The 24,866-nt window shown below is 31.7% G+C and overlaps 2 protein-coding genes across 6 annotated transcripts; one reads left to right on the top strand and one right to left on the bottom strand.

Annotated features, from left to right (window-relative positions):
* Nucleotides 1-12,949: 12,949 nt before the first annotated feature.
* Nucleotides 12,950-17,268, top strand: LOC18096169 (carboxypeptidase SOL1). 5 transcript variants are annotated; one of them, XM_052450754.1, is made up of 7 exons: nt 12,961-13,942; nt 14,650-14,754; nt 14,898-15,136; nt 15,703-15,832; nt 15,989-16,091; nt 16,591-16,654; nt 17,130-17,268. In XM_052450754.1, the coding sequence occupies exons 3-7, from the start codon at nt 15,019-15,021 to the stop codon at nt 17,186-17,188; spliced, it is 474 nt and encodes a 157-aa protein (XP_052306714.1). In that variant the 5' UTR covers nt 12,961-13,942; nt 14,650-14,754; nt 14,898-15,018; the 3' UTR covers nt 17,189-17,268. The 5 variants fall into 5 exon arrangements, with proteins under 5 accessions (XP_052306716.1, XP_052306715.1, XP_052306714.1 ...); XM_052450753.1 differs by having other exon boundaries at nt 14,650-15,136; XM_052450752.1 differs by having other exon boundaries at nt 12,961-14,754.
* Nucleotides 17,218-20,603, bottom strand: LOC7468758 (tryptophan aminotransferase-related protein 4). The gene is made up of 5 exons (XM_002300864.4): nt 20,226-20,603; nt 18,864-19,158; nt 18,466-18,758; nt 17,906-18,186; nt 17,218-17,796 (listed from the first exon to the last, which is right to left on the bottom strand). The coding sequence occupies exons 1-5, from the start codon at nt 20,510-20,512 to the stop codon at nt 17,582-17,584; spliced, it is 1,371 nt and encodes a 456-aa protein (XP_002300900.2). The 5' UTR covers nt 20,513-20,603; the 3' UTR covers nt 17,218-17,581.
* Nucleotides 20,604-24,866: the final 4,263 nt, after the last annotated feature.

The following is a 24,866-nucleotide window of genomic DNA, read 5'->3' as shown; positions in this document are numbered from 1 at the left end:
GGAGAAGAAGAGGAGATCTTTAGATGGTTTCTACTATGAGATTGTGTTGCATACGTGGCAATGATATTTTCCTCTAACCTCAGAGGCCCACGTCATGTCAATCTTTGCCGTGTTTACACATGTAGTAAAGTTTGCCGTGTTAAGGCACATACGCGGTGATGGGATTACGGTAATGTTTTGTACTGTAGTTGAGGTGTTTTTCATATAAAAAATATTAAAATAATATTTTTTAAATTTTATTTTTAACATTTTTATATTAAAATAATTTAAATATAAAAAAAATATAAAATATAAAAAACACTTAAAAAATTTAAATATACTCTACTTGTACTTATGAATTATGATGTTGTTGTCTTGAGTAAAAATCCAGCAAAGTTTGTCGAGCAGCACCTCCATGCCCATCCCCTGTATTCAAGTCTTTTTTAAAAATACTTATTAATTAAAAATATATTAAAATAGTTTTTGAGTTTTTATTTTTACCATCAACATATCAAAAATCTAAATAAAAAATCTAAAAATTAATAATTTAATATTTTTATAATAAAAAACAATTTAAAAAAAATCAACCACAAAAATAAAAACTCCAAATGGGAATGATACATAACCCACGCATAATTTATTAAAACCTATTGTGTGTGTGTGTATATAAAATTCTAATACAATTTTAAATAAAAAAATACTTCAAAAAATAATATCTACAGTAATTTCAAACATTATTGGTAGATTCATATAAATTCCATTTGTTAGGTTATATTTGATATGAAATTTAAAAAAAAATAAAAACAATTTATTATGTAATTAATTATTTTAAGAATAAATTAATAGTTTTTAAGGATTAAGAAATTATTTAAAAAAAAATATTTATGATATTCATAAATTGGAGAGTAAAGTATCATTAAAAATAGAGAAATAATTTATTTACTAGTAATGATTAGCGACAGTTAATTACAAATCAAATCAATATGTATCTTGAAACAAAACTTGCTTGGAGAAGTGTAAAATTTATTTACCCTTCAAGGAGCACTAATTTAAGGGATAATCATTACTCTCGTAATAATTCACCCATATTTTAAAAAAAAAAAATATACCATGCAGCCTTGAATTTAACCTCCTTCGATAATCTACCAAGCATAACCTTAGGATGAGATTAAATCTTGTAAATCATCTACTTTTCTTTTTTGTCTAAAATTAAATTTTATAAACAAGATTAATTCCTGGTGTTTTAAAAATTGAAAATTCATGTTAATTTATTTTGATTTATAAATAATTTTTACACATATAAAAAATCTGTCAGTTTTTATAATTTAAAAGCTATTTGTTTTTTTAGAGGAAAAGGTTTTTAGAAAAATTTAATTTTTTTATTTAAAATTAATTTTTAAATTGTTTTAATGAGTTGGTATTAAAAAAAAATTTTAAAATATTAAAATAATATATTTTTTAAATAAAAGATATTTTAGTAATATTTTAAAAATAAATTACTCGAGTCTACGAGGACAAAAATAAATTAAATGGTGTCAAGTATCGGCCGATAAACTGGGATTTGTTGCGTTTGTTGATGAGAAGTACGTCTCACCGTGTGTCTGGGTGGATCTGGTTCCATCACAGACTCCATTGCTGCACGTGATGGAAATTAGCCTTTTTTTCTTCTCTTTTTTTAAGAATGTGACATCAAGTTCGCCATGTATGCTTTAATGTACAAAATATAAGCAGCTGATTTACATTGTATTATCCGTTATTTTTTAAAGAATTTTTATTTAAAAATATATTAAAATAATAGTTTTTTATTTATTTTATATTAATATTTCAAAACAATAAAAAATATAAAAAATAATTCTAAAAAAATCAAAATTTTAATAGATACACGATCAATCACAAAAACAAAAAAATTTACCTATGCATTGTTTACTAAGAGACAAGTCATCAAGGATTGTTATGTTTTCTTTTTCATTCCTATATTTTTTTTCAATTACATCTTTGTAAACCTAAATTAATTGTTAATTAAAACATATTTATTGAGAAAGGACAATATTAAAAGAAAAGGAACCAAACTTAAAAATATATAAAAAAGGGGCAGTTGTGTTTAAAATTGGGGTGAAATGTTCACTTTAGCTCTTTAATTTTTTGGATTATAAAATTTTGGTCCCTCAAACTACATACAAATTAATTTTAGATTCCAAACTTCATTTTTCTTGTTTTTGTTTCTTGGTTCGAGAGAGAAGAGAGAAAGTGGTAGATACTACCAGTAGAGAAAAAAGATTTCGGATGACACCAATTTCGGTTATGAAAAATGGTGATTTTAATGACAATAGGTTCATTTTAACGGAGAAAATTTCATCCCAAGTGTTATTTTTCATTAACCTATTAGCCTTATAATTACGATAATGATTTAATTATATGTTTTGATAATAACATAAATATTAGATATAATAAAACATTATTTTGATATAGTTTTGATATATAAATATCACACTATTAATATCATAATGTATTCTATGCTGGAATGATGTAAATAATGACATGTTAACAGGCCATATAAATACAAATATCTATGCTATACTTTGCATACACCCTTGCAATGATATACATGAGTTTATAACATTTAAGAAATCATCAAACAAGTAAAGAAAGTATCGAAGGTTAGTGATAAAAAACTTGTAGAAATTATAATATTGACTTTGGTGATCAAGAATTTGTGATAGGATTTTGTTAAATGGCACTAAATTTGTTTATAACACCTTATAAATTTCACACAACCTAAATAAACAAAAAAATCCAAACAAAGATCAAAACACAAAAATATAACAAAATTTGGATAATAACCAAAATGGTATCACCTTTTCGAAGACTGCAAGGCAGTGGCTAAAACGATCAAACCGTTTCTTAAACAGGTCTTGCCATTTCTCAAAATGACTAGTCCATTTCTTAAAAATTTCTCAAAACTCCGGGGTTCTTCAAAATGATTCGATTGATTTTTAAAAAGGCCTGACCGATTTTGCCAACAAGAAGAAAATTGTGTCTAATGACTAATTTCTTTTTTAAAACCTATAAATAGCCTTTTATTTATCCAGAACAAGCATGGAACTCTCAAGGAAAAAAATACAAGCATACTCCATTTAAAAAACAACATACAACACCTTTATTTCACCTGTAATCATCAAAAAACAAGGTTGTGTGTGAATTGACTAAATCCTCGTAAAGAGTTTAATTGGTATCCAATTAACGATACTAAGAGAGTATATTGTGAAAAATGCAAGTAACATTTTAAACACTCTGAAAGGTTTCATGGAGACAAAGTTGTGAATGGTTTAATATTTTTCTTTCAACAAGTATCAATGAAAGGCTTTTCAATCTTTATCCCATAAAAATACAGGGATAACAACTTGACCTTAAGCTTGCAAAGGGATTAGGTTTGATCTTATACCCGTAAAAAAGTAATGTAATAGTTTTGTCTTATCCACTAAAAAGACTGGTATGTAATAATAAAACTTTTGAATGAAAGTTCAAGGAGAGGAGTGGGCGATTTGCCGAACCTATATAAATCTTCGTGCAATATTTCTAAACTCTCACTCTTTAATTATCGCATTTATATTGTTTTTTTGCTTCTCATTTGGTTAAGTATTTAAAATTTCATGTTATTAGGTAAAAAGTTTTAACTTTATAGTTTTATCTTGTATACTTAATTCATCTAATTTTAGGTATTTGTGTTGCTTTAATCATAAAACAACACAACCTTGCATGAGATTGGTAGATGTGAACTTGAAAAGAATTTCGGTTTCAAATTGATTGTGGGTTTTCAAGCTAATTTTTAGGTTATTTGATGCAATAGATATGTTTTACAAGGTTTTTGGGTTTTTTTTTATCAAAATATGGTTGAAAATGAAATTTTTTTTATTTAAAACATCACAACCATACTTTTTGGCGACTAGAGGTTGTTGGAATATAAGAAAATCAGGCAACGTGTCACATAATGTTTTTTTTAATAAAAAAATAAACAGATGACAAGTCCTATAAGAATTTTTTTAAAAAAAAGAATAACAATGAGGCACATACACTTCGACTGCTCAAGGCCAACACGCGTGGAACTTTTTTTGTTTTCTAGTTTTATCCACTACAATTGTATTTTTTATCAGTTTTTCTTGTCCTTTTTTTCCAATCTAACAATTTAATATTTTTTATTATTAATCAAGAAACGTTAGGTTTTTTTTCTTTCAATTGCCCTGTTATTTATTTGATTCTTGATTTTATAAATGTCTATTTTAGATTTAAAAAAGGTATAAAAAATATTAAACTTAATTAAATCCGTGGTTTAGTATACGAGTTTAATTGCTTTAACTGATTAGGAATAAGACTTCATGTATTTTTTAGACAGTATAAATAACTTATGATTTATTTAATTAAATACGTGTATAAACTTTTTAAATCACAATTAAATTTTTTTATGTTAATAAATATATAAAAAATATTATCATACTAGAAAAAAATATCAAACTTATGACAAAACACGGATAAGGTAGCTCGTATATTGTTAAGGTAGCTAGTATATTATCCATAGTCGTTGCACTGGTTCACAGCGCATGTGGTTATGAAATCTTAACATCGCATTAAAATTTCAAAGGTAATACGAGAGGTTTGTCGTTTTTTAAAATTATGGAGTCATGTATTGAGTTATAAAAAGTAAAATTATTACAAATTTATCAATTAAATACAAATAATATGTTCTTGACCAAATAGTAAAGTGAACTTCATTTCGATATGCTAAAATAAACCCTGCTTATAAAACCAATAATCTACAAACAACCAGTGTAATCTATCCACGCAGTCAATGTGATTTTTTTAAAAAATATTAGCATATTTAAGTTAATTTTTTTAGCAAGAATAATATTATTTAGTAAAATAATATATATTTATCTTGACATGCTTAAGAAACATGATAACTATTCTATCACATTTACGAACAATAACATTTAAACAAGTCGCATTTTTAAAACACGATAACTTAATATATAACCTCACTGTCAATCATGTGGCTTAACCGGTCAGCTGGTTAATCTATTTTTATGAACCAGTTAACCATTTTACATAAAACCATAATTTTATTAACTTTTTTTTTCAAATATGTTTTATAAGTGTCAATGATGTAATCGGGTCTGCGATAACGAATGATTATAAGCAATCAAGTGTGATTCTACCATAATTAGATGAGAATTTACCCTATACAGATTATGTGGAAGGCCTAACAGATACATTTACGAATTAGTGAGACAAGTCTAGGCCCAATAAAAGGTTTAGTCGCACCATACCATAATAATAACTTAAAAGAGCCGTAACTTTTTATTTGACTGTTAGATTGCGTTTAAATTTTTGTAGGAGTTTCAAGATGTTGTTTTCTTTAAAGTAGAATCGCTACATCAATTGTCGAATCGTTAGATTTTAAAAATATCACCGGGCCTTGATTTTGAAAATTTTATGATTTTACTTGTTATTTTGAACTGGACAACTTGTTTAACTAACTATTATAAATCAGTTAATTAGTTAGTTCTGAATTTAAACAGTTTTAAACCGCGATATCAATTAAAATTTTATTGCAGTTAAGATTGATATCGTAGTTTAAAAATATTCAAAACCATAAAAAAAAAATTACAAAATACATTTTTAACACAGGAACAAACATTCTATCTAGGATACACCCGAACCAAAAACCCAAAAGGCATCGGTGCAAGTGCTGCCCGAAAAGGAATTGCACCAATATCTGGACACGCAAACAATTTCAGCGGCTAAAAAATTCACGGGCGGTCAGTTTCTTAAATGTCTGGTGGATCTCAGCATCCCTCCTTAGATATTTTTTCCTTTAGAGTAAATAAAACGGCCAACAAAAGGATCAACGGAAAAGAAAAATAAAATAAAATTACTGGGGTTACGTTTAATCAACCAGAGGAGAAAATATTTTTTTAGTTAGAAATACATTAAAATAATATTTTTTAATATTAATATATTAAAATTATTTAAAATAAAATAAAAATTTAATTTTTTTCTTCAAATTGTGGATAAAACCGCGTTCTCAAATGAGGCAATACATACGTCTTCCCAGATAGGCAGATACCAGCCTAATTACACGTGTTCCAATGTCGTGCCAGGAATATATATCGTTTTTCTTCTAATTTTGGGTTTTGCACCACTTGCCCACATGATTTCTGTGGGGACCACCTTCCATGTGTGTTTTGTTTTTTTAATCTTGGGTTCTCGATGGGAAGCGCTTGTATGCATGTATGTATGTGATAAGATAGCATGTATGTGCTTGATCAGTGACATGTCTTAACATACGCGGCACGCTTTGGTTTGCTGGATAAGGGCTCTTTGACCCCGATGCATGCAGAATTTGGAGTTTTTTTTTTCCCTGGTTATTGTGTGATTTTTTCTGTCTCATTAGCATCAGTTTCTTATCATTTAAAAAAAAAACATAATAGAAAATTTATTTAGTAAAATAATACTGTTTGAATTATTTTTAATAAAATAATATATTTTTACTTTATCATGCTTTAAAAATACAGTTCTTAATAAATATTATATTTTTAAAACACGATAATTTAATACATTACATTTCTGAAATGTAACATATCTACTCTATCACTTTTACACGATAATATGTTTCTCTTAAATAAATAATAATAATAAAAAACATGCATGAAGATGACCAACTTGGCTATGTGTCCTTGTGCATGTTACAATAACATTAATTAATTATTATAGTTATGAACAACAACATTAATTAATTGTCATGGTTTTGAAAGTGACATTTTTAAAATGATGTCGTTTCGTTAGTTATTTTTGCTGCTATGCTATTTTGCCTATTTTTGTAATTCTCCATACTAATTGTCCAATTACCCCGTTGTCATGTGATAAAAAAAGAACCACATCCTTTTACATTTTTAAAGACAGTTGGATCTCTCAGTAAATTAAAAAAAAAAACATGTATCAACATTGAAGCAACATTTTTCAATTTAAAAGAATTAAATTAATCTACCTGAAAGAAAAAAAGAAAGGAAATGATTTTTTTCAAGAGAAAATAACAAAAGAAACGATGTTGCTGAAATTGCCACCGAGAACATATCTCCCCCGACCTGTAAATCAATATAATCAAATGATATATATATTTTTTATTAATATGAATATTTTAACTAGTTTATATATATTTCAACTAATTTTATTAATTATAAAATTAATAATTGTATAAATTTTTAATAACTTTAATTTTATTTTAAATTCATAACTATTAAAAAATAAATTTAAAAATTAACCAGTTAAATTACTGTACTTTTTTTATAAAACATAAAACGAGAAAGGGTAATTGTCATTATGTCATCCCTATCTTTAAAAACAGCAAGTTGGAGCAACTTGCACCGCATGATCTTTTGATTTCACTCGTTCAGCTATCGGTGGGCACTTCATGACCATCAATGCAGTTGGAGCTCTGAAACTTATCTTATTTTAGATAAGGCACAATCATTTACATTTCATCATCCAATGTACAGGAAGGGAAGCTACTTGGGATCATCTTTTTTATTTGATTTGATTTTTATTAAAAAGAAATAATTAAATCAATTAAAAAAAACCCAAACCAAAACCGGTTTAAACTGATCAGTTTTAGTTTGGTTTTTTAGAACAAAAACCGGTTCAAACCGGTTGGCTCGACTTTTCCGGTCTGGCTCGATTTTTTCCGGTTTGGATCCGGTTTGGTTTTTCAGTTTCAGACTTATAAAACTGAATCGGTCGATTTTTTTAAAATTTTAATCAGTTTAATTAATTTTTTTCACAGTTCGGTTTTATCGGTTTTTTTCTTATAGTTTTCTCGAGTTAATTAATATTTAGATTTTTTTTGTTTACTCTTACTACACCAGACGTTTCAGAAAAATAAACTTGACAGATCCTTTTTAAAGGGTTGTATGCAGGGATAATTTGTTTTTATATTTTAAAAATATTTTTTTAAGAAATTATATTTTTTATTGTAAATTATTTTTTTTAGTATTTTCATATTATTTTGATAGATTAACATTCAAATTAAAAAAAAATATTATTTTAATATATTTTTAAATAAAATAAACTTTAAAAAACAACTTATAAAATTATAACTTTTAACCGCTGTGGTCGTGATTTTTTATTATAGGAGGAAAAGTAGCTATAGCTTTTTAAAAAGGTGTCTGGTAATACATGTGAGAAGTGCTTTTTGATGACAAATATTTTATATAGTATTTGGTAAAAATAATTGTGAAATGTGTTTTTATTATCAAAATTACTAAAAAACGCATGTGAAGAGAATGTATATTTGTGACTTATATGCCAATACACACACACACGGAGCAATGTAAAAATAAAAATAAAAATTCTTTTGATATCGATCTTGATTTTTTTTTTTTGGATAACATATCATTAATTCAATACATTGCATAGTCAAATTAAAATAACAAGGGCTACGTACTTAATTGAATTAATATTTTCTATTAAAAGAGAAGCAATGTTAATTTATATTTCCTCCGAATCAGTAAAGGTTTATCTCCAAGGATCCCAACCAAGAGAAGCAATGTTAATCCTACTAGTCCTAAAATTAATAAAAATATAAGTTTTAAATAGATTTTTTATATCGGTTATTATTATATGGATTGTGAATGAATTCTCAAGATTAACTCATAAAAAATATATCGATTATTTCTTTTCAAATTCACTTTGAAACCCAAATCCATTAGAATTTTGCCTGGATCAAACAAGACTTGACACAGACAAGGAGTTGACACAATAATAAATTAAAATATTAATCTCAATCCACACCATTGATAATCTCACTGCTAATAAACTGTTCATAAAACTCTTTTTTTTTTTTTTAATTCCCCTGGGGTCCCTTTCTTTTTCGAATATACTCTCTCCAATAACAAGACATCACATCGAGAAAAAGACTCTGAAATAGAACAATCTGGAACGACAAAAACAATGGCATAAAAAGTTTACAAGATGAGATGAAAGTCGGTTACGCACTCACAATTAAACATCGAAAAAGAAACAAGGTGGGCTCCGTCGGCACCTCTTCATGGCGGTTCTATATTCACCGAGGCAATCAAGCTTGATAGTTCCCTTGCTCCCAATAGGCAATCAAGGCCTTAGTCCCCGAGCTGGTGACCCGGTGTTCGTTTATTAACCGTACACGCGTCCAACGCCGATCATGGTGGGTCCACAATAGGTAGGTCCATGGACTAGGATCTTGTCTCGAGCCAATAATCTATTATTTCGATAGGCCTGGACGGCGGCATCATCGTCTGACTTTCGCTTCCATTATCTTTAATCCCTCCCTGTACCAAGAACAGACGCCTTAAAAAAATAATTCCTAGCTAATTATGAGTTATGGCGGCCTGATGGGTATCGATTTGCAGTGGGATACGTAGCTAGAATCGGTCTTGATCGTCAATGGGTTTTGTGTACTGGGCTTCTTTTGTAATAGAAGTTAAAACACGACGAGCAGCATACTGACAAGGTGGAAGCTAGTAATGGAAGACAAAATACAAGCTTCCTGTTCAACTTTTGAAACAAGATAAGTATTATTTTTATTATTATAATTCAAACAAGGTAGATCGTCCTACTCCTACGTCCTATGTTCCTTCTGGAAATTACTCTTCCCTACTCTTGACTGTGCTCGTACACCATGCTGAAGGACGTATGTCGTATGACTTCTGCATAAAACAAGCCAACCTTCTCCAAAACTTGCCACACCAATAGTCTATTCCTTGTAAAAAAGCAATCTACAACAGCGAGAATTCCAATCCTCGTTGGTCTATATAAAACAGGAAATACCACCTCAGTTTGCATTCCGCTCAGCGAACCTCACAGCTCCACTTTCTTATACATTTCTTCAAGTCTTCTGCCTGTAAGTATTCCCACATGAATAGTTCCAGCATCCTGACCAAGTTGGGAAAGAAGTTGCAGAAGTTAGCTTCTATCAACAAGAAGAACAATTCGCTACCAAGAACAACTTGGAATGATGAAAGATCTTCTGTGCTTGCTGACAAGGGTCATTTTGTTGTCTACACAGTCGATCAAAATCGCTTCGTAATTCCCTTAGTATTTCTTAACAGTGGGATTCTCAGAGCGCTATTAGAATTATCTAAGAACGAGTTTGGGCTGCCAAGTAACGGACCAATCACATTACCATGTGAAGCGTATTTCATGGAATACATAATCATGTTAATCCAGAGAGGTGTGGATAAAGATCTGGAGAAACCTTGGCTTATGTCAATTGCCCCATGCTGTGCCTTGTCGTATTCTCTCCCATATGAAGAACCAACAACCCTGCAATTCCATGTTAGTGCTGAGTGTGTATATTGGACTCCTTAAATACTCATCTGGAACCGAAAATTGTTTTTCGATTATTGATGTATTCTTTCTCATGGCGGAAAGTACCATAGTAATGTTAAGTAATATTCTTGGTGACTCGTAGACTGGAAGCCAACAAGTAGTTATCTGCAGCTTCTGAATCAGATTATACTGATCATGTAATGATCTACACAAGTGTAAAGATATACCCAGCGATCAGCTTTTTTGATTTTTTTCTTCAAAGGGAAACAGAACTTATGAATTAGCTCTAAACATTAAGGATCCCAAATATATCGAAATCAAGTAAAATCACAACATTCATTGACTATATCAATCAGCAGATATACCTGCTCAAACACTAATTCGTTTTCTTTTTTCCCAGACACTAATTTAGCCACCGGCAATTTTCATCATAGAGACCTTCAGATATTCATTTTCTGATGCTGTTTGAAAGCAAATCTGAGGCAGATGTGCTTCTCAAGACTAGTGACTTGGCTCATCTAACAAATTAATATCGCGTAGAAAATTGCTTCCAGCGGCACCTGTACAAGATAACAATCACTTTTCAAATAAAGGTCATAGAAAGCGGACTGTTTTAGCATGCATGAGCCACGCAAAACCTGAACTCGATATATACACCACGAATGTGGCAGTTTCTCGCTGGTCTAAAATTATTGGGTCCGGCAGCATTACATGATTTCAACCGGGAAAAGCTGACACAATTGTGATGTACAGTAGAGATTCTTGATGTACTCCAATCTTTTTTTTTTTCTAAACCAAAACTCATTTAATTATGCGAATTACTGCATATAATCCGTATGTAAACCAAGGAAAAAGCTTCTCAGCTCAAATGGTCTTCGGATTCTCTTCTTAATGCAAATATCATTTATGTATTTCATGTAATCCAATCATGATGACTATCTTAAAGACATATCTTAATCTAATAATTTAAGTTGTTAGGTAAAGTTTTAAAATATAATTTATATTATTTTTCAACACACCTCCTCAAATGAAAGTTCTTTAGACTTGAAATTTGCATAGGTCCACATTACCTTATGCTTAACTTTTATTAAATAAATAGGGATAGTGAGATTCGAACTCGTGACCGTATGATCAGTAAAGCTTTGATACCATGTCAAAGAACGATCTCAACCTAACAACTTAAGTTATTAGATGAAGTACCAAGATATGATTTATATTATTCTCTAACACCATCTAATCCCACCAACTCTATTAAGTCGCAGTTGCTCGGAGTTAATTGCATGTATATAAGATCCTACTCGGGCTGACTCGGTCAAGGATCGGGTCATGAGTCAGAGACTAGCCTGGGTTAACCCAACCTTTTTTCTTTTTTTTTTCTGAAAAAAACTTAAAACAACTTCGTTTTGGTAAAAAAAAAGGTTTTTAACATGCCGGACATGGTCATGAGTCAATGAGTCATCATGTTAACATACAGGGCTAGTCCAGGCCAGATCAAGTCTCATAACCATGATTAATTATCTATATATTTTCTATGATTTCTGAGACTTTAAATTTACAGGTCAATTATGTAAAATCCAATAGTATATATATAGGTGTAGCTGGATGCTTACTTACTTATTCATGAAACTTTGCATTTTACTTTATCTGTAAGGTCAGGGAAATTCAAAATCCAACAGCAATTTTCCATTTGCTCCTCAATGGACCATCTGCTTCCCACTTCAATCTTGTTCGGCAGCCGAAAAACTTTGGTGTCTTATCTTCACACCTTATATATTGATTCTGGTACCATAACCACGTAGTTACTGTGGTTCGTAAAATTGCTCACAAAATTGGGCAAAAAAAAGAAGGCTGGCTTAACAGATTATAAACTTCTAATATATGACGGCAACCTAAGCATCTTATCCTTCCATCACACGGTTTTGCTCTCCATGCATTCCTGCAAAATGAAAGCCACGTTTAAGGAACTGTCTCTGCCTTGGTGAGAATATATATAACCTCCCCCTTCTCTATCGCTCTCATCCGTGAACAACTTGCACCTCATTGTCTTCAGTATTACTTTCACAGTCACAGTCACTATCTCAAATATTTCATCTCTGGCACACAGGTCGACAGCATGATCACTCCCAAGAAGCTAATCAAAATTGCAAGAAAATGGCAAAAACTTCCTGCTACAAGGAGAAAAGGAATGTCATTTCCAAGGAGTTTTGGTCACGGAGATGCGGTGGTGTGCAGCAGGCGACCATCCATGGCTGAGAAGGGCCACTTCGTTGTGTATAGTGCTGATGGGAAACGGTTTGTGCTTCCTTTAGCATATCTGAAAAACAAAATTATCAGACAGCTATTCAGATTGGCAGAAGAAGAATTTGGACTGCATAGCAATGGCCCTCTAACATTGCCATGTGATGCAAACTACATGGAGTGTGTGATCTCTTTGGTCCGAAGTCATGTATCCAAAGATGTTGAAAAAGCTTTTATTTTTCCTGACTTGTTCAGGCACTATTCCAAGTTATCCACATTAAATTGAAACATAAATTTAATTAAAAGTTTAACTTTTCATTTTAGCTTACACAAGCTTCGCTTTTATTTTTTTCAAAAAAAATTGTTTCAAGTATTTTTCTTTGTTTAATATACATTTAACTTAGGAAAATTTATAATGACTACTTATATCTTATTAGTTATTTTCTCGGCCTTCTTAAAAAATAATCTAATTAGTCTATTTACTGAGTATAGAATATATATTTTTTTAAATATAAAAATAAAACGAGAAATTAACCAAACTATAAAAGATTAAAAACAATTTTCTCAAATAAAAATTATTGTTCATTCTATTTTAAAAAAATCAAGAAGAAAGCCTATGCTTGTAAAATATTTTGAGGTCCATTCATCCAAAAGCCCAGATCCACCCAGAGACGTCCCCAGCTCATCTCCCGCTCACGTGACTTGCATACCCCACGCCACCCTCCCTAGTCCCTCCCTCATAAAACTAAGGATTTTGAACTTTCTGCTGCAGATTACTTGCATGTTCTTGTTTTTCTCCATCTATTGGTAGCATCTTGATTTTTTTTTTCCAAATATTTGTATTTGTTTGTAGTAGAACCATCTTAGTTTTCATCTACGTCTTCTCCAGCAGTAATCCATCTATTTTTTCCAAATCAAGCCAAATTTACTACCATTAAGAAAGGCTAATTAAGAATAGAGTTGCCGTGTGTGACCGTTGCTAGTCACATTATTTGAATATTTACTAATAAAACTTTTAAGAAAAATTAAAATAAAAGAAAATTTTCGTTGTTGTTTGATATCCTTGTTTTAGAAGCTCACACGGGTAATATTATACTTGCAATCAATTTTTCTAGTGAAATAAACCTGATTAATACAGAAAATTTCCCATTGCTTTGTGGCCTGTGAATAAATTAAACTTGAACTGCTACAAAATATGTTTCACAGCAATGTCTGGTTCATTTTGAAGTCTTATGTTATCTTACAGGCCAGATTGATTGTTGAAAATATTCAACTTCATATTCTTCCATCCAAGAATCCAGATGGATATTTTTCAAGGAGGCGTGGTAATGCTAACAATATTGACCTAAATCGAGCTTTTCCTGACCAGGTATCTCATTTTTGTTGCTGCTTTTGTTATTTGTTTTGTCAAATTCAGATATAACCTAAATTCAAAATTAATTAGACTCTACTTTGATGATGATGAATACCAAAATGTATAAAATGAAACAGTTCTGCATTTTTTATATCCCATGTCACAAGTTGCAGACCTACCCGGAAAAAAAACCTGTAGAATCTTTGAATCATTTTACCATGACAAAACAAATTCTAATTGGAGTAACTTTTGCAATATATTTTACATGGAAGTGCTGTGTTTGGATTCCTGTTCTTTTAAGAGATAGACCAGGAGGAGATAGAAAGAAAATAGTAAACAGTTTGAGATTCATTGCATTGCTAAATAATTTAGCTGTCTGATCAACAATATAATTGTGGTTTTGGTAGTATTTTGTCCAATCATTGGATCTGGACCTTTCAGGACGAGATTGAAATTCAAATAATACTCCTATACAAAACATATGTTGGAACTTGATTATTTTTTCTGTGACTGAAATGATCTTATCAACTAGTGTTTAGACCTTGCGTTCAAATTGTTTGGCCTAAATTCAGTTAAAATTATAAAACTGCCATTACTGTGCAATGAGATGTTCCAACATGTTGCTTTATTTAATGCACTAGTTGAATCTGTGGTTTACAATTCCTTTCTAGACTTGGTTGTGACTGTATTATGATAAAAGTATTACCGACATGACTTGCCAGTTCTTTTCACTCAATAATGAGATAAATGCACGTCAACCTGAAACAAGAGCAATTCTGAATTGGCTGAGCGAGATACAATTTGCAGCATCTGCCAGTTTGCACGGGGTAATTCTTCATCTTCTTTTCCTCTATGCTATGAACTTGGTGAAAGTCATATACATACACTGCTTTTTTGAAAAAATAATTTCCTTGCTTTCTCCAAGCTAAGATGATAGACACTCATTTACCTGGTATTCTCGACATGGCAGTGTACACTAGATGTTGTGATTCAATCAAAATAAAATTTTCAATCCACAAGAAGAGGGATGAAGATCATATGGATACATGAACATCTGCTAAAGGGGATGAAGTAATCATATGGGTACATGAATGTCTGCTGATTCTTATATCAATATGTGCCCAAAGTGGCTATCAGGGTGCACAAGTTGCAAATTACCCGTGGGATGGCACCGAGGACAACAAGTAATTATGGTTATCGCACAGATTGGTAACTTTAAAGCAGTACCTCTTCATGTTTTGTTATAATCCTTTAATTCCTCTGTAAATGTTTCCATGTTATCCCTATGGAAATTGTTAGACTATTGCCATGCTGATTCAAACCCAGTTCGCATATTTCAGTATTGTTGCCTAACATTTATTTTTTATTTTTTAATTTGGCCATTGATCATCAATCTATTAGATGGTTTATTGATTCGCATTTCTTATTTATAGTTCAGGTTTCCACCTTCAAAAATGATATTTGTATCTCAGGCATCATCACCATGATGTGGTTCCTAAACAAATCTTTCCTTTCAATAGTTTTCTTATGGCTATTTATCAGGCTTGGTGAATGTAGTTTAGGTTCTGCCAGTATATAATTCCATAAAAGATGCCACAAGTGATTTCACTAAGCGGATTTCTTGTTTTATCTTTTGTGATTTTGCTCCCCTAAATGCTCTTACTAACACCGAAGACGCTGTAATTAAGTTGCCTAATTTTCTATGCCCTGCCTAGGATTTCCTTTCTGTTCTCTTGCACACATAGCTTTATCTTGTTATGTGAACCCAATTTCAGGAGAAATTACTATGCATGCCCTGATGATGATACATTCCGGTTCATGGCAAGCATATATAGTCAGTCGTTCTCACCATAAAATGTCTCTGAGTGAGGAATTCCCTGGAGGAATAACAAATGAAGCATCTTGGTATGGCAAACTCAGAACTATTTCTCATGCACAAGAACTGCACTGTTGTAAACATTCAAGGCTGTCAAAATTTGCACTTACTTAATTTTTGCTTTTCTTCTGTTTTCTTTCCTTTATTTGTTGCTCAGCGACAATTTTAACAAAAACTTGCTGCAGGTACCCAATATATGGTGGAATGCAAGATTGGAATTATATACATGCTGGGTGTTTTGAATTGACATTGGAGATTAGTGACAACAAATGGCCTAATGCAAGCGAGGTCAGAATTTTTTTTTCAAACTGTATTTGCGTTAATTGTCAGTAAATCACCCCTTTCCTCCCACTTTCCTTCATTCTTTCTAGCCTACAGTCTTCCAATTGCGTAATATGTCTTGCCATGTACCTGAGCAGCTTCCTACTCTTTGGGAGTACAACAAAATGAGTTTACTAAACATTGCAGCCAGCCTTGTGAAGGTAGGCTGCAGTGTTGCAATTAATTTGTTTATCATGTATTCATGTATCAGTTTTATTCCATTTTTCGTAACATCTATAATACGAATCCTCATAAATGATTTTCATGGTGAAATCACATGCAGTCGTGCAGATGAGGATTTTTAAAAGTTTTTTTAATTGAAATATGTACTGTCACTTTCAATATAGTAACCAAACCAGTGGGCCAGTCCTTTAAGGAAATGTTCCTCCATTGCTTTGAAACTCGGTGCTTTGACTTGATGCTTCCCATGTAACATATGCCTTAGCAGTTTAGCTTCAATTGACAGGTTAAAGCTGGCAGAGGGTTTCCTGATTACCATCGGCCCCTTGCCCCAGGAGATAGATATGAAGGTATGTCATATGTTGATATGTTAAGATCAGGATTAAACTCCTAGCTATTTGGGTAAGACATCAAATCTCTTAAAAGTTCAAAGTGATCAATTAGTTCTTGAAATTTTCAAAACTTGCCAGTAAGAAAAATTAATGAATACTGTAATGTTAGAAGCCAATCCGTTCCTTGTATGGCAATACAACAATGCCGAGCCAAATATCAACCAGAACATTACTCCATCCAAAAGTAAAAACTTTATAGAATTAATCTCATGAATCTTAAATCTTATTCTAACCAAGTAATCTTCATTGCATAATCCCAACAATTTTACATATAACCAAGTTGTGATATTAAGCCTGTTTCAGATATTGAGGATAATATGCTCTGTAATTGCTTATCTGAGCTGCCGAGGAGTAGGCTTGCTTGTCGGGGGTTTTCTTTGGTTTTAGATTCGTGATGTTTTTGTTGCCTCCTGTTTTCTTTATGTTTTGCCAGCAGTAACAGTTGATGATGCAGAATTCGCTAGAGGGGCTAGAAACAGAAAATGCAAGTAGAAAAACCTCACCAAACGGGACCCAGCGAATTATAAAGATACGTCAAACATCAATTATCCTAATCAACAACAGAAACATATGGCAAATCGACATTATTACAAATACACGAAGCAGTGTTCTGCAGTCTCAGCATTAACAGAAGCAGCCAAGCTGTGGCATGCGAATTCAAGCCACCTACGTAGACATTCATGAATAGGACGCGTCAATAGACATGACGTCTCCTTTCTAGCTAACAATACATAAAAGTCAAACAGGTAAACAGAATTTACCTCAATGACTATCAATAAATCTATCATAAAAAAATAGAGACGCGACCAGTAATGGATGAACGTGCACATTTATATACAAGGTCAATAAACATGACCTTGGTAGCTGTGATGTGGGCCACATCCTTCACATGGTTCTAGCACCTTCCTCTCCTGCGACTACCCCGTTTAATTTGTCGAGCAGTAAATCGAAATCATCTTGGCTTCTGATGAGGCTCAGGCGCACATAACGATCTTCTGCGAAGAAAATACTGCCTTGACGGCCAGTGATATTGGCATCTGCTTGCAGGACTGCATAACAGTGTTTATCTTCTTGATTCTCACACTTCAACCACCCGTAAGCTGCAATGTATAATGTATTTGAAATAGTTAACGAGATGTGATGTATACATAAAGCAGAGCGTGAAGACCCTATACTCAAAAACATCTCGTTTATTCGGCGGAGAGTTACCTGGTGAAGCTCCCCTGATTTGCTGGAAGTAGGTGCAGTACTTGGGCGTGATTTTTTGCAGAGAGAAGCGTTTAGACGTTGAAATGACCTTGTTCAATTTTTCCCAGCGTTTCCTCATTGTCTCGTGTCCAAATTCAAATATCTCCCTTCCTCCCGTTGCAAGAACTACTTTTAGAAGTTTTAAAGCTCTTAACTGACTATCCTTAGAAACTCCCAGGGTATTTAAGGTTAGGTAGGTTAACATTCTCTGGTAGATGTCCTTGTCCTTGATGATTGCCCACCTGTATAAAACAAATAACAGACACGCTGCTACCATAAGGAACTGGCAATAGTCACGGCAATACAATATTTCACAGAGAGACAAGAAATATCCACACATGTTTCCAGGAACAGCTTCAGAGAGACAAGCTACCAAACTAAATTAGGAAAGCATAATCTTGGGAATGTTTTACAACAAAAGGGCTCAAGATGCGTTCCATAGAAGTAGTTTAAACTGAACTTAAAAATAGCAGAGTGCATATATACTGTTGGGCACAAGAGTGTAATATCTTTGTTGTTACCCGAATCTAGATCCAGCATGACCAGTAAGCTTAGAAAGAGTGAATATCATCACATCACCATCTGCCGGAGCTGGAATTGCTGTAAAATGTGGCCAATAATACGCATGGTCATAGATTTCTTTGACATTTGGGCCATGGAGGACAGCCGTATTCAGCTGCCCATCAGGATTGTTTGGTGAAGTTACAAACTCGATTATTTCTGTATCGGTGTCTGAATTGTTCTTCCAAAAGGATGTATCCCCTTGAAAATGGAAATCTACTGATTGAAAAAAGTCCGTTTGCATTTCATAAACCTGCAAGGTTTTAGTAGCAACATCAGAATCATCACCGGTATCAATGAAGCATCTAGAATGTCCATCAAGAAATTAATGAAAATCAAGAATCTGAGTGGTGCATACCGGATAAAAAGGGATTGAAGCCACCACCCTGGCAGGCGACGAGGAGTTATCTGGAGATAAAGCATAAACCGCAGCACTAAGGAGTTGGGTTGAGCCGGCACCAAATACAACATATCTTCCTTCCGTGGCTGCATTTCCTACAATATCATGTAGTTTGCGGATGTGTCTCTCGAGCTCTTTAGAGATGGTAGACTGATCATCATACGAGTAGCTCATCCGGTGCCACCCTGCTACTAGAAGTGCGCTGCTGGCTGCATGCTGCATCCAGAAGGGCTCCAAGAATAAAGGATCCCCACTGCATTAATAGAGATGATAAATGATGCTATTCTTACTTCGATCAAGAAAAAACGAAGTAATGCTAATGATTGTCAGTTATATATTTTGATTAAGTAGTACTCAGCGGCATTATATTATTTCTCAGGAAGATTTCTGATGTGGATTAACTGTAAGTGCATGAATTGTCACCAAAACTTTTCATAACCAAGCAGCGATTATAAGAGGAAACTTTTTTAAGCCTTCAGATTTCGTTTCTCTGCTGCTATGGAGCCTGCAGATAGAACTGGCAGATTATGGTTCATTGAAAATATCTTCTTGATAAATTCTAGGTGAAACAGAGTTTCTTGGCCTGAAAAATAATAATTCTCCAGGGGATTTCAGCTCTCAAACATACCATCAATGTTTATATCTTCAAGAACCTCCTTTTCCAATATATCCCAAGAAAAAAAAACAGCTTCACTAATATATTTACAACTTCATGTTTACAAATTTTCAGATATATAATTCTTTCTTTCATCATCTTGATGATCACCAAACAAATTTCTCACATACATGGTGGGGATGATTGGTTATTTTGTCTTAAAATATTCTGAGTGATAAATGTTTGTTGGGCAAAATTGATCAACCTGACAAACGGGTCCAGCTATTTTTCTTTTCATCACAATTTGTATATGAAGAAGATAGATTCGATACACATGAGCTGTTTCTTCTTCTTGTTTCCTTTTCCTTTATTCTTTAAAACTATCGATCTTTGCTTTCTTAAACGTTTGGAGAATCAAGCAAACAACTGAAACAACAATTTCCTACAGTTCATCATTATCTGGGTTTCTCTATAATCCTAAAAGAAAAATAAAAATAAAAAGTAGAAAAGAAAGAAAAACGAAACAATAAAGATAGGATGTGCGTAATCATATGAAGTTAAAGTACTTAATCAGAAGTTTAAGCCCAAATCTGGTTTTATCACAAGTAAATGTATATATTTGAAATCTATTCAGCACCAACTCCCAAACTTGACCAAGAAAAGTTTTCATTTTGGGGTGTATGTAACTGTGTGTGGCTGAGAGAGCAAGAGGAGGAGTTAGGTACCCGTTAGCGTTTGCAGAACAGTCAGGGAAGAACTGAGAACAGTCAGGGCCTCCATAGCAAGTGTTGCACTCACAAACTGGTCCTTTATTTCCATCAAGAACCAAACCATCCAAGTAGGCTCTTCCATGTCCCGAGCATGGTATTGCTGCCACAGCCTCAGCTTCGGTCGCTGCCGTTTTGCTCCAACTCAGATTCCACTCACCACCCACTTTAAAAAGAAAGAAGATATTGAGAATTATCGAACAAACCAAACACAGCACATGTTTTAAGCTCCGGGTCTTGATCATATTTGATTATTCTTTTCAGACCCTAAATCATCATCGAGGGAGTTCAGTCCTTTCTGGAGGGCAGGGAGAGAACAAACAAAATGGTCTATGCCATTGGCCGGTGAAGATTTATGTACTAGTTGAAGGGTCCGGACCCACTCCGATGCAAGATTCCAGGTTAACATGCGAGATTCACAATAATGCATGGAATTAGCTGACTTTGAAAAAAAAAAAAGTAATTTTAATGTTTTACGGTGTTCGTACTTTGTACATAAAATAAAATTATATTATCCATTATTTTAGTTTTTTTTTATTTGAAAAGCAATGAAAAATATAGAAAGAAAAACTATAGAATATCTCTAAAATATGTTTTTCAAACCCAATATAGATTTAAGAAATAAAAAATCTTAATTTGTTTTTAAGCAATTTCATCTTCTCATCATGGTATTGTTTTTCCACGTTCGTCATAATTATAAATTAAATTATTTGCAGATCTAAATCTTAATCTGGATTTATGTATCACATATTGAATATTCCTCCAAGCTCATTGACATCATGTTGTGTGTCATCAATGGCATGCTTGTTATCATCGTCAAAGATTCCCTTTCAAAATCCTGGACAAGGGCAGGACTTTAACTCGCTGAAGAAATTTCCAATTTCTGCATTTGACGGCTACATGCCAACAGTCACCCATCATTAAAAAAAAAAAAAAACCCTTAAAAGATATTTAAGTTTAAAAGAGTCATGCCATTTTTATTTTATTTTAAGTTATTGTGTTTTTTTCTAAAGAAAAAATATTGCTATTAAAAATAAAAAAATATTTATAATGTGGTGATAAAGAAATTACAGTAAAAAAAATACCTAAGGCCCCGTTTGTTTGCTGGAAAATAGTTTTCTTTTGGAAAATGAATTCCGGAAAAGTGAATTATTTTCCAATGTTTGATAGTGTAATAAAAAATAAATTGAAAAACACTTTCCAGTATTTGGTTATGTCATGGAAAATGAGCTGGAAAATAACTTATTAATGTTTTATTTTTCTCAAGTTTATTAAAATAATGAGGGACAAATCTTACAAATTAAAAAGTTGAATGAGAATGAAATTGAAAAAAATATAATTTCATAAATTATCTCAAATAAAATAAATAATAATCAAAATAATAGAGATCAAATCTAAAAAATAAAAAAAATGAAAGATGAAGAAATTAAAATAATAATAATTAATATTTTATAAATTATTTCAAAAAAAATAAGTAACAAAAAAAAATGAAGACCAAATTTGATAGATAAAAAATTTTAATAAAAAAAATGATAAGGAAAAAGCAAATAACAATTATAAAAATGAGGACCAAAGTTAATATAAAAATTAAATTTTAAGAGATGAAATTGAAAAATAAATATTCAAAACAAAATATATATAGCAATCAAAAGTTTGAGGACCAAATTTGATATAATCAGTAAATAATATGATATTTTTAATTTTTTCACAACTTTCAGAAAGTGTTTTCCACCCAAATTTTCTAGGAAAACACTTTCCTGGAAACCAAGTCAAATTTTTTTTTGACTGGAAAATATTTTTCGTTGATCAACTTTTCTAATATCAAACAAATACAAAAAAATTTAAAAAGTAATTTCCCAACAAATAAATTTCAAAAAAACAATATAGCCTAAACCACACACCAAACATAACATGGTCAACAAAGAGAAAACAAAGAAAACGAATATTTATATCGTCTTCAACATCTCGTTCCTTCTAGTCTCACCTACACTATATTTTATATTTCCATGCTTTCCATGACTTTAAATTAAATAATCTTAATTTTATATTCTTAAATTTGAATTTATATATAGTATATTGAATATTGCTCCGTGCCCATCACGCTGTGTGTCATCATTGCTGGAATTTCCAATTTCTTCATTTGAGGGCTCCACGCCGACACCAACTACTCCATCCCTCAACAATGGAGACGTGCGCTCCTGTCGTACAAAAATTCACAGGAAAAAATAAATTAGATAAGTAAAAAAAAAAATGTTTAACATGTAAAAACACAGTAATTATATAATTATTATAAAAAACTAGTATGAATACTGAGAAAATTATAAACTTGTACAAAAACATATAGAAAATAATAAGTATTGAAATTCTACTTAAATAAAACTAGTTTAAAGTATTTATTTATTGAGTTTCTTTAAAAATATCCGATCTAAAATTTTATTGTTAAGTATTAATATTTTATTTTTAAAATTTTACTGCTTCATATACTCATAGAACCTGAAAACTAAAATATTAATACAAACCTTATATATCTTACCAATTGAGATTGGGATATTATTAAGAAAAAAAAATATTTAATAGTAAAAATTAACATAATGTTAAAAAATAGCATGCGATAGCAACCTATCTAGATTTTTTCTTGCTAAATTATAAAAGAAAAATTAAATTAGTAGTACATCAGTTTTATACTTTTCTCATTCTAGTGTTTCGATTTTAATTATTTTTTCATTTGAATATGATAATTGTTTTAAAACAATTTAATTAAGCACTTTCTAGTTTTTTGGGAGATTTTTTTATATTTAATGACGTGTCATTTACTCCTGACACGTTGTTGATACTCCAACTTTTTTTTATCTATGTCAATTGAGTACATTAACTTTAATCTTTCTCGTTTTGGTGCAACAATTTTTTTATTATTGCAATTAAGTACTCCTCCATTCAATCCTTCATTTTCCAAGGTAGGTTATTTTGGTAAAAATACCCTTTAAAACAAGATTATATCTAATAAATACAAGCATATTAAATGAAATTGAAACTTAATTTAACACATGATTCTCCAGCAACCATTTATTTCAAATCTGTGCTCGTTAATCATGTTAAATTGGTAAGAAATAATATTTTCTTGAACGTTTTTAAGATTTAAACATTCACATACGAAGACCAAGAAAAAGAAACTCCTGTTAAAAAGCCCCTCGACCCAGAAGCTTCGAAGTTCGAACAACATTTCAGAAGAACAGATGGAACGACGATGGAAACCTTTCAACGGACTAGTGGAGCTGACTGATGGAGATGCAACAGTGGACGATGGAAACCTTTCAATGGTACTCTCTGGTAAAAAAAGAACGCTTGTAGTTTCAGTGGAGCGAAATAATGCATAGAAAAATATAATCTAACTTGTGGATCATAATATATATATGGAGGTGACTTTGTTTTTTTTATTTTTTTGATAAAATCCACACAAAAAAAACATGTATTTTTAATTTTTAGAAATATAATTTATATATATTTTTTAAAAAACCACAACACTTGAAGATGTGGATGACGACTCAACTTCATCTTGAAGATGTGGATGACGATCTACATTGTACGTGTTCAACCATTTCTTTACATGGCTAGGCCTTGAGGATAGCCCAGATCGATGGACTCAACTCATGCCCGTTTCATTTTCAGTGGTTTTTTTCATAAGATTTTTTCTTCCTTTTTCCTCTAAAAACTGCTATGCGTGTATTTATTTTTTTATTGAATCTCTTAATTTTATAAAATGTACAACAAATTGTATCTCCTACCAATCTATATTAATATTTCATTTTTTTTACTTTAAATTATTATGTTTTTATTAAGAAAAAAATATCGTTATTAAAAAAAAGTATTTGCATAGTGTAGACTTGTAGTGATAAAGAGATTACAATAATAATAAAAAAAAACCCTAAATCACACACCGAGCATGTCATGCGCAACAAAAATATACAAGAAAAAACAAATATTTTTGCTTTTTGTTACGTTCAGTGACTTAGAACAGGCAAGAACAAATAGTTATGTCTTGTCCGCAAAAAGCAGGATGTCTTCAACATCTCGTCTTTACTATCCTGTCCCCAACGTCACATATACTAATCCAAACCCAGTCTAGTTTTCTAGGCAGGGACAAAACAGGACCAGACCATGGAGATCAACCATATACTTAGTGACACGGGGATAAAATTTTCGACAAGATTTTACTCCCAGCGCGGCAGTCTAGTCCCACACTAGACTCAGCCTTCCTCACAATTCCAACTCGTGTTTAGCCTACCACTAAGGTGTTTCACACACCCAAAGTTCTTTCCCCGAATTTTTTCACGTAATAGACAATCAATAAGAACACAAGTAAACAAATCAGAAACGCAAGCACAGTTTACAGGAAAACACTCCCAACCTTTATTAATTCGGAAACAAAGGATACACAAAACTAGTTGTGTGTGCCATGCACAAATCTGCTTGCAGGCTACACCTCAATAGTTCTCTTTTATCTCAAGAGAACATGGAAGTTACATATAAAACCGTCACCCCTAGACATATCTATACAACTGGTCAGTTTGGACCAAAACAGTAACTGCCTGAAAACTGCCT

This window comes from Populus trichocarpa, chromosome 2 (genome assembly GCF_000002775.5).
Source record: "Populus trichocarpa isolate Nisqually-1 chromosome 2, P.trichocarpa_v4.1, whole genome shotgun sequence".
NCBI classification, from domain to species: Eukaryota; Viridiplantae; Streptophyta; class Magnoliopsida; order Malpighiales; family Salicaceae; genus Populus; species Populus trichocarpa.
The sequence above is the reverse complement of the archived record's forward strand: the minus strand, read 5'-3'. Positions and strand labels throughout refer to the sequence as shown.

Coding starts and splice junctions, on each gene's coding strand:
- LOC18096169 (XM_052450754.1), top strand. CDS start 15,019: ATGTCTGCTGATTCTTATATCAATATGTGCCCAAAGTGGCTATCAGGG. Junction 16,092..16,590: donor AATGGCCTAATGCAAGCGAG/GTCAGAATTTTT, acceptor TTCAATTGACAG/GTTAAAGCTGGCAGAGGGTT. Junction 16,655..17,129: donor CCCAGGAGATAGATATGAAG/GTATGTCATATG, acceptor ATGTTTTGCCAG/CAGTAACAGTTGATGATGCA.
- LOC7468758 (XM_002300864.4), bottom strand. CDS start 20,512: ATGATCAAGACCCGGAGCTTAAAACATGTGCTGTGTTTGGTTTGTTCG. Junction 19,159..20,225: donor TGTTCTGCAAACGCTAACGG/GTACCTAACTCC, acceptor CTATTAATGCAG/TGGGGATCCTTTATTCTTGG. Junction 17,797..17,905: donor AATCAGGGGAGCTTCACCAG/GTAACTCTCCGC, acceptor TATACATTGCAG/CTTACGGGTGGTTGAAGTGT.